This window comes from Aplidium turbinatum, chromosome 8 (assembly GCF_918807975.1).
Source record: "Aplidium turbinatum chromosome 8, kaAplTurb1.1, whole genome shotgun sequence".
Taxonomy (NCBI): Eukaryota; Metazoa; Chordata; class Ascidiacea; order Aplousobranchia; family Polyclinidae; genus Aplidium; species Aplidium turbinatum.
This window is the reverse complement of record NC_137479.1, coordinates 33,121,720-33,138,229: the sequence shown is the minus strand read 5'-3', so window position 1 is coordinate 33,138,229 and position 16,510 is coordinate 33,121,720. Positions and strand designations below refer to the sequence as shown.

The 16,510-nt window shown below is 38.7% G+C and overlaps 1 protein-coding gene across 4 annotated transcripts in view; it reads left to right on the top strand.

Moving 5' to 3' along the window:
- LOC145775386 (rabphilin-3A-like) overlaps nucleotides 1-16,510 on the top strand; it is a 74,850-nt gene that overhangs the window by 21,750 nt on the left and 36,590 nt on the right. For 2 of the 4 annotated variants that reach the window (XM_082586676.1, XM_082586679.1), the window contains exons 2-4: nucleotides 2,064-2,195; nucleotides 2,920-2,979; nucleotides 11,837-11,969. In XM_082586676.1, the coding sequence (XP_082442802.1) occupies nucleotides 2,064-2,195; nucleotides 2,920-2,979; nucleotides 11,837-11,969 (325 nt within the window). The remainder of the gene's footprint in view (nucleotides 1-2,063; nucleotides 2,196-2,919; nucleotides 2,980-11,836; nucleotides 11,970-16,510) is intronic. The other 2 variants (XM_082586678.1, XM_082586677.1) reach the window with 1 other exon arrangement.

The window sequence follows — 16,510 nt, the reverse complement described above, 5'->3', positions numbered from 1 at the left end:
AAAAGCATTTAAACTTCTTTAGTGTGATTATTCCTGTTGTGTGCTCTTCTGTTTTAATGAAGCCCAGCTGTGCGAAAATTGGTTCTTTGTAGTGCAATGTCTAGCACATGAGATTATGGTCTGGGATTACAGGGTCTGCTACTATTCGGTGAGTCCGATTCGGTGAGTCCGATTCGGTGAGTTTGATTCGGTGAGTTCCTAATTTCTAACCCCTAACCTTAACTCCTAACCCCTTACCCTAAAACGGCAATGATAATTAGGCTACGGTACCCGATAATTTAAAAAAAAAATTGAAAAAATCCCCCGTTAAGGGATCGGACTCACCGAATCGGACTAACCGAATCGGACTCACCGAATCGGACTCACCGAAACGGGCCATTCCGGGGATTACAGACACTTGTCTTTGTTTTGAGCGCATGCGTCTGTCTCACCTTTGCTTCATTTCGCCTTTGAACATTGCAGACAATAATGCGAAGCAAAAAAGAGACATTCTCTTTTCGCTAACGGGTATAATTATACGATTAAATGAATGAAGTATGCAAACTAGTAACTAGAAGCAAATCCTGATGCTTTTATCCGACTTATTCCTTTAAGCGGTATGCGCTTAACCGATGTTTTTACTTAACATCACATTGGATTTGGTTTGGGATTTCAGGTTTTGATTCAAATAAACAATTGATACGTTTAAGCAGTATACTATTAACCGATTTCGTCTGTATTTCTAAATCCATAGACCTAAAAATTAAGTTTCTATCACCTGTAGTTCACATTCTATACCAATTTTATGGATTTGATGAAGAACGGAACTTATCTCTGTACATTGTTTCTCATTTATGTTTTTTAAGTGGCACATGGACGAAGTGAATAAATAGTGCTTTCAAAATTTTGCGCTTGTTTTTTCATTCTTTTAAAAAAACACATACATTTTATGAGTCGCGGGTGTTAAATTAGCGACCTTATCAAAGTGCAAAATATGTACCTCTCTAATGCAACAATATGCATAAAACTAACTAAGCTACTCCATAACTCTGAAGTACAGTATTATAAAGCTAAAACCTTGACCACAGAGAAAATCAAATTCCATTTTTTGAAATTAGCAAATGTATGGGTCCACGTCTTTTAGGCGCAGACAGTTAGGCGCCGGTCAAATAGGCTCGCACACTGTGGCGTTTGGATATTTAGGTGCGGAGCACTGTGGCGCCCGTTCATTTAGGTGCTGTTCCTAGTAAAGTCTGCAGATTTTATGAGCTCAGTTTTGGCAAAACCTAGTCGAGGTTTTGACGGAAAACTAAGTTACTCTTCACTCAAGCCTACCACCCTCTTGAATATAGGCTACGGTATATTTTTTACTGATGTTTAGTGTAGTTATTATTTGACTTATTTAACTAAAAGTGAACTCAGTCATGTTCGGAAACTTGAATAATTTATTGATAAAGCTTTCGCTGACGTAAACCTGGACTAACAACAAATAAATGCCGAACACACCCATTAAAAAAACAATATATTTTTCTGTTCAATATATATAACATTTTGTGTGAAAAGCATTTCCGGTTTAAACAGCTGCACTCACCGAAGCCATGACATATTGTTCTGTTCAATACAACATTTTGTGTGAAAAGCATTGCCGGTCTAAGCAGCTTCACTCACTGAAGCCCTGACCAACAACAAATAAATGCACGCGCATTAACAAAACAACATATTTTCTATTCAATATAACATTTTGTGTGAAAAGCATTGCCCTACCTGCCAAGCTGATACAATCTGCAGATTTACTAGGAATGACACCTAAATAAACGTAAGTTGAACACCTAAATGAACACCTAGTTGAACACGTAAGTTGAACACCTATATGAACACCTAAATGAACCTAAAGTGCTCCGCACCTAAATATCTAGACGCCACAGTGTGCGCGCATAAAAGACTTGCTCCCAAACTTAAACTATCCCAAAAATGCTCTAAAACCTGAATCTCTATGAAATTGTTGAACCTTTTAAACTTTCTGCTCATAAATAATTTTTTTTTGATTGATGAGACAGCTATTCAATAAAATTATTTCTCTGCAGTTCTGGTTGGTCTGTTCGTACTTCATCAAATGGGTTACTTGCATCATCCGTCACCAACCATGAGACAGAGCAGATCAAACAAGTTATAAAACGTGCTCACTGTCTTGATAGCACAGAACAGAAACGCATTGGGTAAGCTATTCCTTATATCAGACACAATTTTGTTTTAATGATGAGAACTTTTTCGCCTGAAAAAGTTGCATAAAAGTGCTTTTATGAGGGGCAAGTGCAGACGTGTTATAAGTTTAAGCTAGTTAGTTTAGCTTTAACCTCTTAGTATTTCGTACTAGCTGGGTGGTACTGCTATTTTGCATTCATCAATTAATTGACCTTCAAAATTGCCAAAAATTTTATAACTTGAGAACCGGTTAAGCTAGAAAGCTGGATTTTGGCTTAAAATGCTCAGAAATTCCATGTTTATACATATATTGTCTTATTCTAGTCTATATTCCAATTGTCTTATTCTTCTTCAAACATAATCTTTTACTCTCCTTACAACGTGTCCCAACCATCTAACGCGTGTCTCTCAGCTTATCTTCCAACTCTCCGACTTGCATTCGTTCTTTGATCATTTCGATTCTTACTCTGTCCTGCTTTTTCAACCCCGGAGACCATCGCAACATTTTAATTTTCACCACTTGCATTTCTCTTTCTGTGTTTTCGTCAGGTCTAACGTCTGCATCCCATACAACATTGCTATATCATTTTTAGTAGCAAGATACAAAAAAAACAATAAATTTGTATACACCAAACTGTTTCATTGTGTTGAAGGTTTTCATCAATTTCCTTGATCTTATATTTTCATTTATATTTCGATTTCTTCTTTCAAATTCACTAACAACTCCTGATGCTTCAGTGAACAACTTGACATGACTTCCATTTATCCCTCGTCTCCGCCAGGTCATCAAAAAGAAAGGTGGATATGTTAAACAAATCTTGGATATTATTAAAGACAATAGATTTCTTTTTTATTTGATATGTGTTGTTTTTATCGGAATGGCCCGTTTCGGCGAGTCCGATTCGGCTAATCCGATTCGGCTAGTCCGATTCGGCGAGTTCCCTATTCGGCGAGAGCCTTTTTCGGCGAGTGCCCTATTCGGCGAGTTTTTGAAATTTTATTTTTGAAAGGGAATTATCGGGTACCGTAGCCTAACTGTTTTCACATCGTTTTAATGTCGCTGAACGTGCAGAAAGGAATTAAAATAAAATGTTTGAACTATTAAATTAAAATTCGTCATATCAGTTCAGTTGTTTTTAAGGTGGAAGCGACAAAACGCGAACGTTAAAACGTGCTTGTGACCGAAGTAAGTTATTGAGTTGAAAGAAATTTGGCACAGTCGCAACACCTTCAGAAAAATTTAAGATGTAAAGGGAAAATAAAAAAATAAAATGTTACAAAAAAAAAATCATGTTTATATCTATAAGTTAGTACTTTTGAATAATTAAAATGATTAGTTTAGATCAACAAATGTGTGGCCTACAGCTTGGATTGAAAGGAAATTATCGGGTACCGTAGCCTAGTTATCCCTACCAGCAAAAATTTGTTCCAAGAACCCAGTTAGCCTAACAGTTCATTTTTACATTGTAGTAACAGAATGAAAAGGCTAACCAAATGTGTGGCCTATCGTTTTAACGTCGCTAAACGTTGAAATCGTGTAGAAAAGAGAACTTTGATGACTGGGATACGTTGCAAGCCTTAAAGCAGCCGGTGGCCATGGTCGCTAAGTAGTGCTTGAATGACCGTCTGTGCTACCTCCAACGTCGGCCAAGTTTGGCCGCTTCTTCTTCGCAAGTTTCTTCTAGCCAATTATTTAATTTCGCAATAGAATGATCGTGGATTGAATGTCGAAAATATGTAGTATCAAAGAGTGACGCAGAATTAGGTCAGCGCATCATAGTCACTACTGTTGTATTGAATATATCCAGCTGCGATCACCAGCGCTGTAAGTCTTGTTTGCAATTTCCGATGTTAATTTTGGTGTAAAGTGTTAATCCGAAGTGCTAATTTACATCGGCTAGCAATATTGTCGTTTTTATATCGATTCAATGTTGTCGGATATTGAATCGTTGTTAAAAAGGAGAACTAGGTTAGTTGACATCCGTGGGTAAAACACGTGTCTTCATAGTTGAGAACGCTGTGGGTTAGTGACTTCACACCCTCAATGGTGACATCATAATGGAATAAATGGTCAGGTTTTATGAAAGGCGGTATGCAGTTGAAACAATTTACTGAGCTGCGAGCAGTTAAAACAATTTAGGGTCGTTAGATGGTCCCGCAATACCGGATTACAATCTCGATAAAGCATTTATTGCGTGGTGCAACGATTCTATTGCAGGACGTCGCCCAGACTGCAACAACGCTAAGTGATTATTTTAACATTGTTGCAAATTTAATGCCATTTACTTGTGCCATCGTTATTGTATTTTGGCCTCCAAGCACGCAGATTTGGCCGCCGAGAAGGAGCTCTCGGTAGGCCACGATGGTTGCCGGAAAAAAACACGAGTTTTAGGGCCTGCGTTGAAACTGAGAAACATTCACAGAAGCCCTTCGATACGTTGCATTTTTAAGATAATGTATTCAGACGTTGAATCAATGTACAAATGAACTGTTAGGCTAAATGGGTTCTCGGAACAAATCGAAGAGCTTCTGTGAATGTTTCCCAGTTTTAACGTATCCTAGTCAGCAAAGTTCTCTTTTCTACACGATTTCAACCTTTAGCGACATTAAATCGATGTAAAAACGGCAATTTCTGCTGGTTGGGATAACTAGGCTATGGTACCCGATAATTTCCTTTCAATCCAAGCTGTGGGCTACACATTTGTTGATCCAAACAACTAATCATTTTAACTATTCAAAAGTACTAACTTATAGACATTAAACATGATTTTTTTTTGTAACATTTTCTTTTTTTTATTTTCCGTTCATTTCTTAAATTTTTCTGAAGGTGTTGCGACCGTGCCAAATATCTTTCAACTCAATAACTTACTTCGGTCACAAGCACGTTTTAACGTTCGCGTTTTGTTGCTTCTACCTTAGCTATGTTGACGTGTATTGTTTTTCATATGATGGTCACAAATAAAAACAACTCAACTGAACTGACATAACGAGTTTTAATTTAATAGTTCAAACATTTTATTTTTATTCCTTTCTGCACGATTTCAACGTTTAACGATGTAAAAACGGCAATTATAATTAGGCTACGGTACCCGATAATTCCCTTTCAAAAATAAAATTTCAAAAACTCGCCGAAAAAGGCTCTCGCCGAATAGGGAATTCGCCGAATCGGATTAGCCGAATCAGACTCGTCGAATCGGACTCGCCGAATAGTAGCAGGTACCCTGTTTTTATTGGCCTTCATATAACTGAAAAAGCGTAACTTTTTATTGTCCACACTTTGCTAGGCCATCTTGTACAAGCATGCTTTTTCCTCAGCTTTTTGACATCCCCTCTCCATTCATCGCACCATTATTATTGCTAACTAAGATCATCATCTAAATTCGGTTTTGTCCTCACTAGTGGGTGTGGCCGATTTCTTATTTAGATTGCTCCGTTAGCTCCGTTACGTCCCCGCTTCAGGATTAAGTGGCGTTAGTTTGGCACTCGAAGTGTGGGCTTGAGCAACACATTTCAAGGACAGCTCTCCATTCTAAAGGTACCTAGTGGATGGAATAATTACCCGGCAACAACACTAACCTTTAAAAATCTGTGAGCTATTCCATCCAGTAGGTGCCACTGAATGGAGAACAGTTCTGAAATGCGTTTGTAGCTTTTACAAGCTTTGCATACGTTGTTTCTATGTTATTTAACGTCACTCATCATTGGTTCTGAAATCTGTGTAACCCTGCAGGCAGGTTCATGGTTCAGTTCTGCATTTCTGACGGCGTCTTTGCCTTCTCTTACCATCCTTGGGATTGGAATTCCACAGAGTGCTTGGTCGCCTTCTCACAATTGCGTTACATATACATAGTTTTGCGTCCATCTAGTTGTTAATTTGATATATACGTGCCGCATATATTCAATGTGTTGTGGCCACACGCGTTGTAATCAAGACGAGTTTTTTAAGCTGGAGTGTCCGGCGTTTATGTTTCAAAAGTTTCACAATAATTCAATTCACTAGGCTATGTATCAGTAATTCAGTACGGATCTTTATATACCAGAGAGTATACTTCAACGTATCTAGATGGCAGTGTGACCGTTCAACAGTACAGTATATCAGTATACTTGCATGCTTTGGTATGGTATTAGGTATTAGTCTAATAATGGCTTAAATTTTGGGCGTCAGACCGGACAATCCTTTTGTTCTGATAGTTTCAATTCATATTCTTAGTGCAATAAACTGCTACACAAGAGTATAGAAATTGTTCTCAGGTCATCCCTACCATCTTCGTGCTTGGAATGTTGCTGTACTAACTACAGCTCTGCAATTGGAGGATTGCTACTACTAACTGTGCTGCTACACGTTGCTCAAGCGCATACTCCGAGACATAGGTGCCGGGTTTTAAAAATTGCCGGGGGGGGGGCAAACTTTCTAGCCGCCCGATTGCTTACATTCAAAATGCTGATGTTTGTTTGTCAGCATTGGTGTTTGTTTGCGTCTATCTGCCATTGTATATCGCCAAGCTTTATAATGTAGGCTCAGACCTCAAAATTTACGGCGGACATACATGTCCACCGTCACAGCATGTGATGTCCGCGGGAAGTACCATCTAGATCGGTCATATTTGCCCGCCAAGAAATAACACAGGAACTAGCGATACAAATCGTCATTGCATAGCACAAACAATTGTTGCAATAATATATTTTCCAGTGCATTCTAGCGCGCATCTAGAAAATGTGAATACTGTATCCCTTAGCTTCCATTCAAGGATGAAACTTTCGATTTTTACGTTGCTTCAACGATTGATGACATTGAATCAGCATAACAAAGGTGAATTCTTCGCTAAGAATCGATAGGAGTACAGGTACTTCTACACTAATCACGCGCAATTTAGTTCAAGTTTTACGTCACAATGTTTCTCTTTGATCTCCGAGTAATAATGATACGGCAAGGTTGGTTACTAAATTAGATTATACGAGTAGGCTACTACAGCAAGATGCAACAAAATTTGTTAAGTTTTGGTATTACAGTAAGAAAGAAAAGACGCAAGGAAAATTCACTTTCGCTCACATGACACGCAAAAATAAACTTAAAGAAAAAAGCCTGTGAAACTTTGCACAGCAGAAAATAGTAGCGTTGGTGTAGAAATTTTCCGACTCCTGCCCAGAGTATTGTGACGCAATAAGCCACACAACCTCGTTCGGTGGAAGTTGATCAGTTATGTGACGTATTGACCAGCTACACAGCGCTTTCACTCTTCAAGCGCAAGTCGTTGGTCTGATGAAAGCCTTTCAGAGTGACTTTACTGATTTTTTCAAAAGCCTTTTAAAACCGTAGTTAGGCTACTTTCTGAAATGGCAAAGAATTATTATCAAGATAAAGTGATTAAGCATGACGATCGACGGCTAAAACTGGTGTGTCCGCCGTGAGACTTCATTTGTCCGCCGAGATAGCTGCTCAGACCGGACGGCGGACACGTTTGTCCGCCGTCAACAAAAACGAATTTCGAGGCCTGTAGGCTACTTCGAATTATATGCTAGTCACTTTGAACTTTAGCTCTTAATACGCGTAGATACTAAACTGAGCAAACTGCACCTCGTTATTGACACTCCCAAGAAAAAACAAAGCGAAAGAAATCAAGAAAAACGTTTTTCAATCATTGTTACTATGCTTCAATGACACCATGCTGGCGTTTATCAGCTACCGTACTTCTGTTTCTTTTGTTATCTTAGGAGCAGCGCTCTTGTTGCAACAAGTAGATCTTTTAATTGAGATCGATTCGCAATGAAGGTCAAACTAACGCAAATTTGAAATTAGAAACATTTGCTTTAGGATTTTTTAAAAATAATTTGCGGGGGGGCAGCCACCCTGAGCTAAATTCACGGGGGGCGCCCCCCCGGAGTTGGCGCCTATGCTCCGAGAGCCGAACCAGTGCCGCTTGATCTTGAGTCGGATGCTTAACTACATGTCGTGTGTGAGCTGCTGGGACCAAGGGTCTATCCTTTTACCACCCCAGATTCACGATATTTCCGGAATACACTGGAAGGCTAGCAGCCAGTCTTTTGTTTCATCATCCAAGACAGGCAGACCTTCCTCTCAGTTAGGTGGCTTGAAGATGGTCAGTCATTGATAATGTGGGCTGTGATCTGTTCCTCGGCACCACCACATTCACAGGAGAAAGGGGCCATTCTCTATTGTTGAATGGTTGAGCGGAAAAGTCCGACGCCCGTGCGAAGACGGTTGGGGCACACCTACGCCTGTCTTAACCACTGAGCGAACAGGGCAGAGATTAATAATTTTTTTTCATTCAATACCTCTTCACAATATTCTTTCCAAAACTTCAACCCGTCTACCAACTCCAATTTACCGCCTTTAAATCTCATTACAAGGGCTATTAACTTAAGCCCCTAAAGCTCGGAATGGCCCGTTTCGATGAGTCCGATTTGGGGAGTCCGATTTGGTGAGTTCCCTATTCGGTGAGAGCCTTTTTCGGAGAGTTCTCTATTCGGCGACTTTTTGAAATTTTTGTTGAAAATTATCGGGTACCGTAACCTAATTATCATTGCCGTTTTTACATCGCTAAACGTTGAAATCGTGCAGAAAAAAAAATGGAAATAAAATGTTTGAATGAAAATTCGTCATGTCAGTTCAGTTGGGTTGTGTATGTGATGAAAAACATCCTCTATATGGAAAAACTGCTGCGCAAACCCGGTTGAAATCAAGAAAAAGCTTCCTAACAGCCGTTCAGCCACTAACCTCAACAAAAGAAGAAACAAGACTTAAGCAATGGAAACAACAATTCGAAAACGACCCATCATACACTGAAATGAAGATCCCACCATCAGAGTCCCTCCCCCCAGGAGCAAACGCTCCTTGGGCAAAGTGGAAAACATTAAATCGACTCCGAACCGGTGTTGGACGTACTAAGTCTGCAATGGTGGAGTGGGGCTACGACACGGGCCCTGCTGTATGTATCTGTGGTACCGAGCCCCAAACAGCGGACCACCTTCTTGTTTGCCCTCGGCTTGCCACCCGGTGCAGTAGGTGGGACCTGTCAGTGTACAACTCCGTTGCGGAAGAATGTGTCAATCTGTGGTGTATCAACAAACTTTAGAAGACTCGATAGAAGAAGAAGAAGTTGGGTTGTTTTTATTTGTGACCAGACCATCATATCAAAAACAATACACGTCAACATAGCAAAGGTAGAAGCGACAAAACAAGAACGTTAAAACGTGCTTGTAATGTCAGGAGAAAAGGGTAGAAGTGACAAAACGCAAACGTTAAAACGTGCTTGTCATGTCAGGAGAAAAAGGTAGAAGCGACAAAACGCGAACGTTAAAACGTGCTTGTGACCAGAGTAAGTTATTGAGTTGAAAGAAATTTGGCACAGTCGCAACACCTTCAGAAAAATTTAAGATATGAAGGGAAAATAAAAAAAAGAAGATGTTACAAATCAAAAAAATAACAGATAGCCTAACCAAATGTGTGGCCTATCGTTTTAACGTCGCTAAACGTTGAAATCGTGTAGAAAAGGGAACTTTTGCTGGCTAGGATATGCTGAAACTGAGAAACATTCACAGAAGCCCTTCGATTTGTTCCAAGAACCCAGTTAGCCTAACAGTTAATTTTTACATTGTAGTTAAACTAATTCAACGAGAAGTGCCGATATGCCTTGTTCATCTAATAGTTTATTGGTATACCCATCAGCGGATGTACATACGATGCGAATTATCGTCTAACTTTATTGTTGGCTCCCTGATGAGGTCCGACTGCCATCGTAAATCAAATTACCGTCTTCATTACAATAACAGTATGTATGCTGTTACCTAGTCTTGATGCCTGCCATGGCTGAAAAATATCAATACCGGGTATTCATCGTTTGATAACGTTATATTTTACTAGTTGGTTGTCTGATCAAAATGAGCTCGCAATTTCATTTTGAATGCTTTTGTGTTGCTGCTGTTTGTATGCCTCTTATTTTTGTACTTTCTTTGTGCTGTTTCTTTTGTAATTCGAATATGGGCAATGGGCATTCGTGTCTGATACAAATAAATAAATAAAAATAAATTTAGAAAATACATGTTTTTGTTTATCATCCGTTGCATTCACTCTTCAAATCGCTTGATCAGACCTGATGTCTTCTGATTGTTTTTATCGTTGTGAATAACGGTACTTTCAAATTCTTCTAACTTGTAACACTACCATTGTATGTAAACTTGCAACAGTAGATAGCCTATTTAGTGAGATTTTAAACTGATGGCATCCAAAGTTGCTCTCTGTGACCTTTGTGCATTTGCAGTTTGTGTATTTTTTCGTTGTTTTGTTTTGAATATGGACAGCCTTGTCTGACGCAAATAAATAATAATAATAATAATAATTATGTGAGCAAACATTTTAATTTAATAGTTCAAAATTTTTTCGCTAAATATCATTTTATTTTAGTTGTGTGGGAATGCAAAAGAAACGATATTGTGGAATAAAATACAAAATTCTCTAAATAAGCAGATGTCGTTGGATTTGGAATTTTCTAATACTAGTTGAGGATTCGAATATCAATTCAATTTTACAATTTTGGTAAAGAGGTTACTTTCTTCAGCCACAGACATATACAACCAAGCAACCACACGGCATTGTACAATTCAATTTTGTTTTTCATTGCTGGCGCGAACATGTAGAGAACGATAAAGTAAACACACGAATTTTACACCAACAAAAGGAGATGACAAAACCAAAAGGTTTAAAGTATGCATTCAGTAAAACAGTGTTTGAAAAATATAATCTTAAAAATGCAACGTATCCTAGTCAGAAAAAGTTCTCTTTTCTACACGATTTCAACGTTTAGCGACGTTAATACGATGTAAAAACGTCAATTTCTGCTGGTCGGGATAACTAGACTACGGTATTTCAACGTTTAGCGACGTTAAAACGATAGGCCACACATTTGGTTACCTGTTACTACAATGTAAAAATGAACTGTTAGGCTAACTGGGTTCTTGGAACAAATTTTTGCTGGTCGGGATAACTAGGCTACGGTACCCGATAATTTCTTTTCAATCCAAGCTGTAGGCCACACATTTGTTGATCCAAACTAATTATTTTAACTATTCAAAAGTACTAACTTAAAAACATGATTTCTTTTTTTTGGTTTGTTACATCTTTTTTTTATTTTTCCTTCATATCTTAAATTTTTCTGAAGGTGTTGCGACTGTGCCAAATTTCTTTCAACTCAATAACTTACTTTGGTCACAAGCACATTTTAACGTTCGCGTTTTGTCGCTTGTACCTTTTTCTGGACTTTTGCTATGTTGATGTGTATTGTTTTTGATATGATGGTCTGGTCACAAATAAAAACAACTGAACTGACATGACGAATTTTCATTTAATTGTTTAAACATTTTATTTCTATTTTTTTCTGCACGATTTCAACGTTTAGCGACGTTAAAACTATGTAAAAACGGCAATGATAATTAGGCTACGGTACCCGATAATTTTCAACAAAAATTTCAAAAAATTGCCGAATAGGGAACTCTCCGAAAAAGGCTCTCACCGAATAGGAAACTCACCAAATCGGACTCTCCGAATCGGACTCACCGAATAGTAGCAGACCCCCTAAAGCTAGGATTTTCCATCAAATCATTGTTTAAGTATTAACATGGATATTGGATACTTGGATAGTGCGATGATTCACGGATTGGAAGAAATGCGGAAAAAGTGTTCCGGTGATGGGGTTTCAACTTGTATCTTGTGTGCAGAAGAGTTCAAGAAGTTTGTAGGGGTTTCCCCTATCACATGTCGAGATTGTCGAAAGGTAAGAAACCATGTGAGTAAATTATGTGCTGCCATATTTTGTAGTGTACAAATTTAACAGCATTGTCTGATGGCAGCAGTACATTGAGTTTTCATGACTTCAGTAAATACTTGTTACGTTTTATGGTTGTGTGTTTTTGCAAACCTGTTCTTCACAAATTGCGTTTGAGGCTGTCGCAGGTCGCATTGATATATCTAGGTGCAGCAGTCATTGGATTGTGTGTTCATCGAGCGCTGTGAGGTCCACAAATCTATCCTGGGGTCGGTATATAGGACATTAGTAGATAATGTGGTCTGCAGTCTGAAAACCTGAGACACATGCACAAGATGGCATGGCATTCTTCACAACCGAAAACTGTTCCAAGCACTTTTTAAATTACCGAAAGTAGCGGACCAAAAGTTTGCGACCCTGTGTCGTTCGTTGGGTGGTAGTGCATCGCATACCGTATTGTAACTCAGGCTTAAAGTCCCCCAATAATGACATGTTTTTCGATGCTGCATGGAATAATAAATTGTGTGAATTACTCTGCTACTACGGAATTAACTTACCGGTTTTAGGAATGCAGTGTTAGGCTACTAGAGCGTGAAAACGTTTTTTTTTCTCTTAAACTATTGAAGTTACTGTGAGCCTTTTCCCCCAACTGGCAGAGGTGAGCATCCGCTACTTCTAACAGTAGAGCGCTATTGCTGCTTGGACTAAAACAGCTTCTGCTACTTCTACTTTTGTCTAAAACTGACACTGGAAAAGCTCTATTCAAGTATGAGAAGACGGGAAACACGGACATGCTCACTTCAAAGTGCTCTATTTTAGCAAACAAATTACAGTACATAGGCTATCATGGACGGATGGACCTATTGTGTTTTTTCAATTAACATATCACTTGACAGCAACTGCTAGGAGCATGAAACTTAATGTGTTTTTATTTTTTTGTTTATTTACAAAAAGTGATTTTTTATTTTGGGTCTCCGTTTTGCCCCGGACATTTGCCAAATTGGACACAGCCTATATCAAAGCTTTGCTTAGAAGTGCATTTTTTAATTAGTAGCCTACTCAAGATAAAGCGATTTTTTTGTAAACTTGTCAGAATGAATATCCAATTATCCATGCATGTCACGATTCCTTCTATCTCTTACCAGGAAAGAGACTTGGAAAGATTAATGACGTAGTTTATTGGGATATCAATGTAAAACAGTCAAATAAACAGGGTTGTCGGTATTTTACCCGACCCACAAAAACCCGGGTGGGTTTTTAAAAAAAAACCCACTTAAAAAAACCCAAAAAAACCCAAAGCATCATATTTGTCCAATTTTTATTAGAAAATTGAAAAAATGAGCAAAGACTCTGCAAGGCACTTAAAACAAACTTCAAATTAGAACTTAAGGATGTGATTATGAAGTAAATTTCCAAGGACAAAGTGAAAACGCAGTGGATATTTCTGTACAGTACACAAAAATCAAGTAATGCCACTTTACTATACACTAAAACTCATTTATGCAAGAAGGCCTCATAGCTAAACAGCCCTAGTGCATTATTTTATTGAGTTATGCCAGCATGTACTGTGAGTGAGCACTTCATTGGTAAAAAGCAGTTTTGAGGTGAAATAAGCATGAATCTACCTTTTTTGCACGTTTTTTTTAAAAAACCCAAAAAAACCCGTTTTTTTTTAAAAAAACCCGGGCGGGTTGGGCTTTGTTAAAAAAACTCTGGTTTTCTCAACCCTGCAAATAAGTCGTCGAAAAGTTCTACTAGTGAGATGATACATGAATAATTGAATATTCTTAAAGGACTTTTACAAATGGCTCAGCACTTCCAACAAATAATCAAAGTAACTGTGAATAGCAATAGATTCCAACAGCTGTAATGTAATTCTTATAATCGACTTTAACGCACTTCGCTCACAGCTTCTCATATAACTGTAATCAGGATTACAATTTCTAATAGCACCAACTCTCATCTACTCGTATTCAATAACATCAGTTCAGTCTCCATATCACATCAATAATAATTTCAATTACGCCACTATAGCCGGTTTGTTTTGACTAGTAACTTCCGGAAGGTACAATGATGTGATGTTGCGTCATAAAAACTCATTGTTCTGGTCAAGTTTTACTACCGGTAAACATCTTTGTGACGTCATAATAACCTACCACCTGACAAATTGTTCGATCTGGTTGGAGAACCTTCTAGTCTTGCACGTATGCAGAATCTTTTAGAAATACATTACATCGCCCCCCCTGAAAAAAATTTTGCCCCCCTGGCAAAATCCCAACATTCTCGAGCAACAGCTACAATTATAATGATTTTGCCCATCTTTCCCGTTGCAGAGCTCCAACCTAGGCCCAATTAACTACAATTGTTTTGTTTAGTTAACAGCTAAGATGATTGAACAATTTCGCCCCCCCCCTACCCCCTCCTTTGGCAACCTCAACATGTTCAATTCAACCAAGGCCAACACGTGTTAGGTTGGTAGAAAAATTGTCAGAAACTGTGCAAAATGAAAATGTTTTGGGAAAGAATGATAACCTAACAAAGAGGCAACGGTTTTCCAGCAGGCCTACAAACCGGTAGGCTACAAATTAGGCTATTTCATATCAGCTGTCGCTATTCTCGGTACCATACCTAATTCTAAGGGTCAGTGTCACGATTTCTTTCTATCTCTTACCAGGAAAAAGACTTGGAAAGATTCAATGACGTAGTTTAATGGGTCAACCGAAAAGCAGTCAATTAAATGTCGAATAATTCTACTAGCGAAATGATAATCTGACTTCTTGAAGAACTTTAACGAACGGCTTCTCAAATAACTCTAATTTCTGCATCAACTACCAATCCACAACTCGTAGCACAACTCTCATAACCAACTCAATAATAATCACCATAATAATAATCTCAGAATCATCAGAATACAAACTACACCACTATTTATAGTTGGCTGTTCAGTCCAGTAACTTCGAGAAGGTTACATCATAAAGAACCATCGTTCGGTCACGTAGCATTTAAATGTCAACAAGCAGAAGCTTATAGAAGTCTAAAGAATGTCACGTTCGCAAGAAGATTCTTACATAATAACGATTTTGCAATCGGACATTTACAGATAAACAACCTTATGACGTCATGACAAACGACGCTCAGAAATCATGAAAAACAACAGAACCTTCTAGATTTGCATGCTTACAGATGATTCTAGAAATACGTTACATAATACAAATTTCTCAATCAGAGGTTACTTCAGGTCATAACCGATAATAACATACCGCTCAAGAATTCCATAATGAAAACAACACGCTTGTTGAAGATACAAAGCAAGCCATCGCGAGGCATTGCACCTTGATTGTGACATACGCCCCCCCCTTAGAATATTGTTGCAAACAATATAACAACACAATCAATACAAAACACACCATAAAACAATTAATTACTCAATAATCAGTTCTCATAAGTCTATCGTTGCATGATCTACCAACGATAGCTTTTCTCAAAACAATAGTCACGTTTTCTGCGAAAGTCTCCAACGTCCTCAACATCTTCAGTGCATCGGCGAGCGAGATGACCCATCTTCCTACATCGGAAACATCTCCTCTCCGGACAGTCCTTGGCGAGATGACCTTCTTTACGACAATTGTAGCAAGCCTTTTCATCAAAAGGGCAGCTCCTGGCTATGTGTCCAATCTCCCCACATCGGTAGCAGTGGTTGTCACGGCAACGTCTATTTTCCGAATGTCCGCCGTCAGCAACGCACTCCCTGGCGAAGTGTCCGCGTCTACCGCATCTATAGCAAACTCCAAATGGTCGTCGCCTGCCTCTTCTCGGTTCATCGCGCTCGTAATATCCGTCATCGTGAGATCGTTGCTGATTATCTGCAGAACAATCTCGAGCAAAGTGACCATTCTTGCCACAAGAATAACAAGTAACTTCAGAATCTCTCTCAAAAACATTTCCGATTATAAGATCAACTAAAGAGTTTTGTAAACATAATGCTTTCACAGTCCCACTACAATACGGAGTTTCGATAGATATCATCGCTAACGGTCCTTGGATTGAAGTGGTATCTATTTTTGTCACATGGCCAGTTTTTCCCGTTAATTGACTGTCTTTAACCAAATCTCTCCTCACTATTATACCAGTAGAACCAGAATCACGTAAAACTTTTACCATTTTGTTTCCAACTTTTCCATCCACTACTGGCAGGTGATCTTCAGGTATTATTTTTCCGCAAACATCTTCATCCGGAATCTCCTCGTCAAGCGTGGGTTCAGGAATCATTAACGCACAACCGCATCGATAAACGTCCGTGTCTTTATCTTTTCCAGACTGATTAGGTAAGGAAAACGACTTGTCCTTGCATTCCTTCGCTTCGTGTCCTTGCCTATTGCAACGATTGCACCACTTCCTCGATTCCTGATGATTTCTGTTAGTCTTCTTCCGGCAGTTAACAGACTTATGACCTAAGCCATTACAATTAAAACAACGTACTTCTCTTGGAACAGCACCTCCTTTAGAATTATTTGTTTGCTCTTCGTCATTATCGCATGACAACGTTTCTT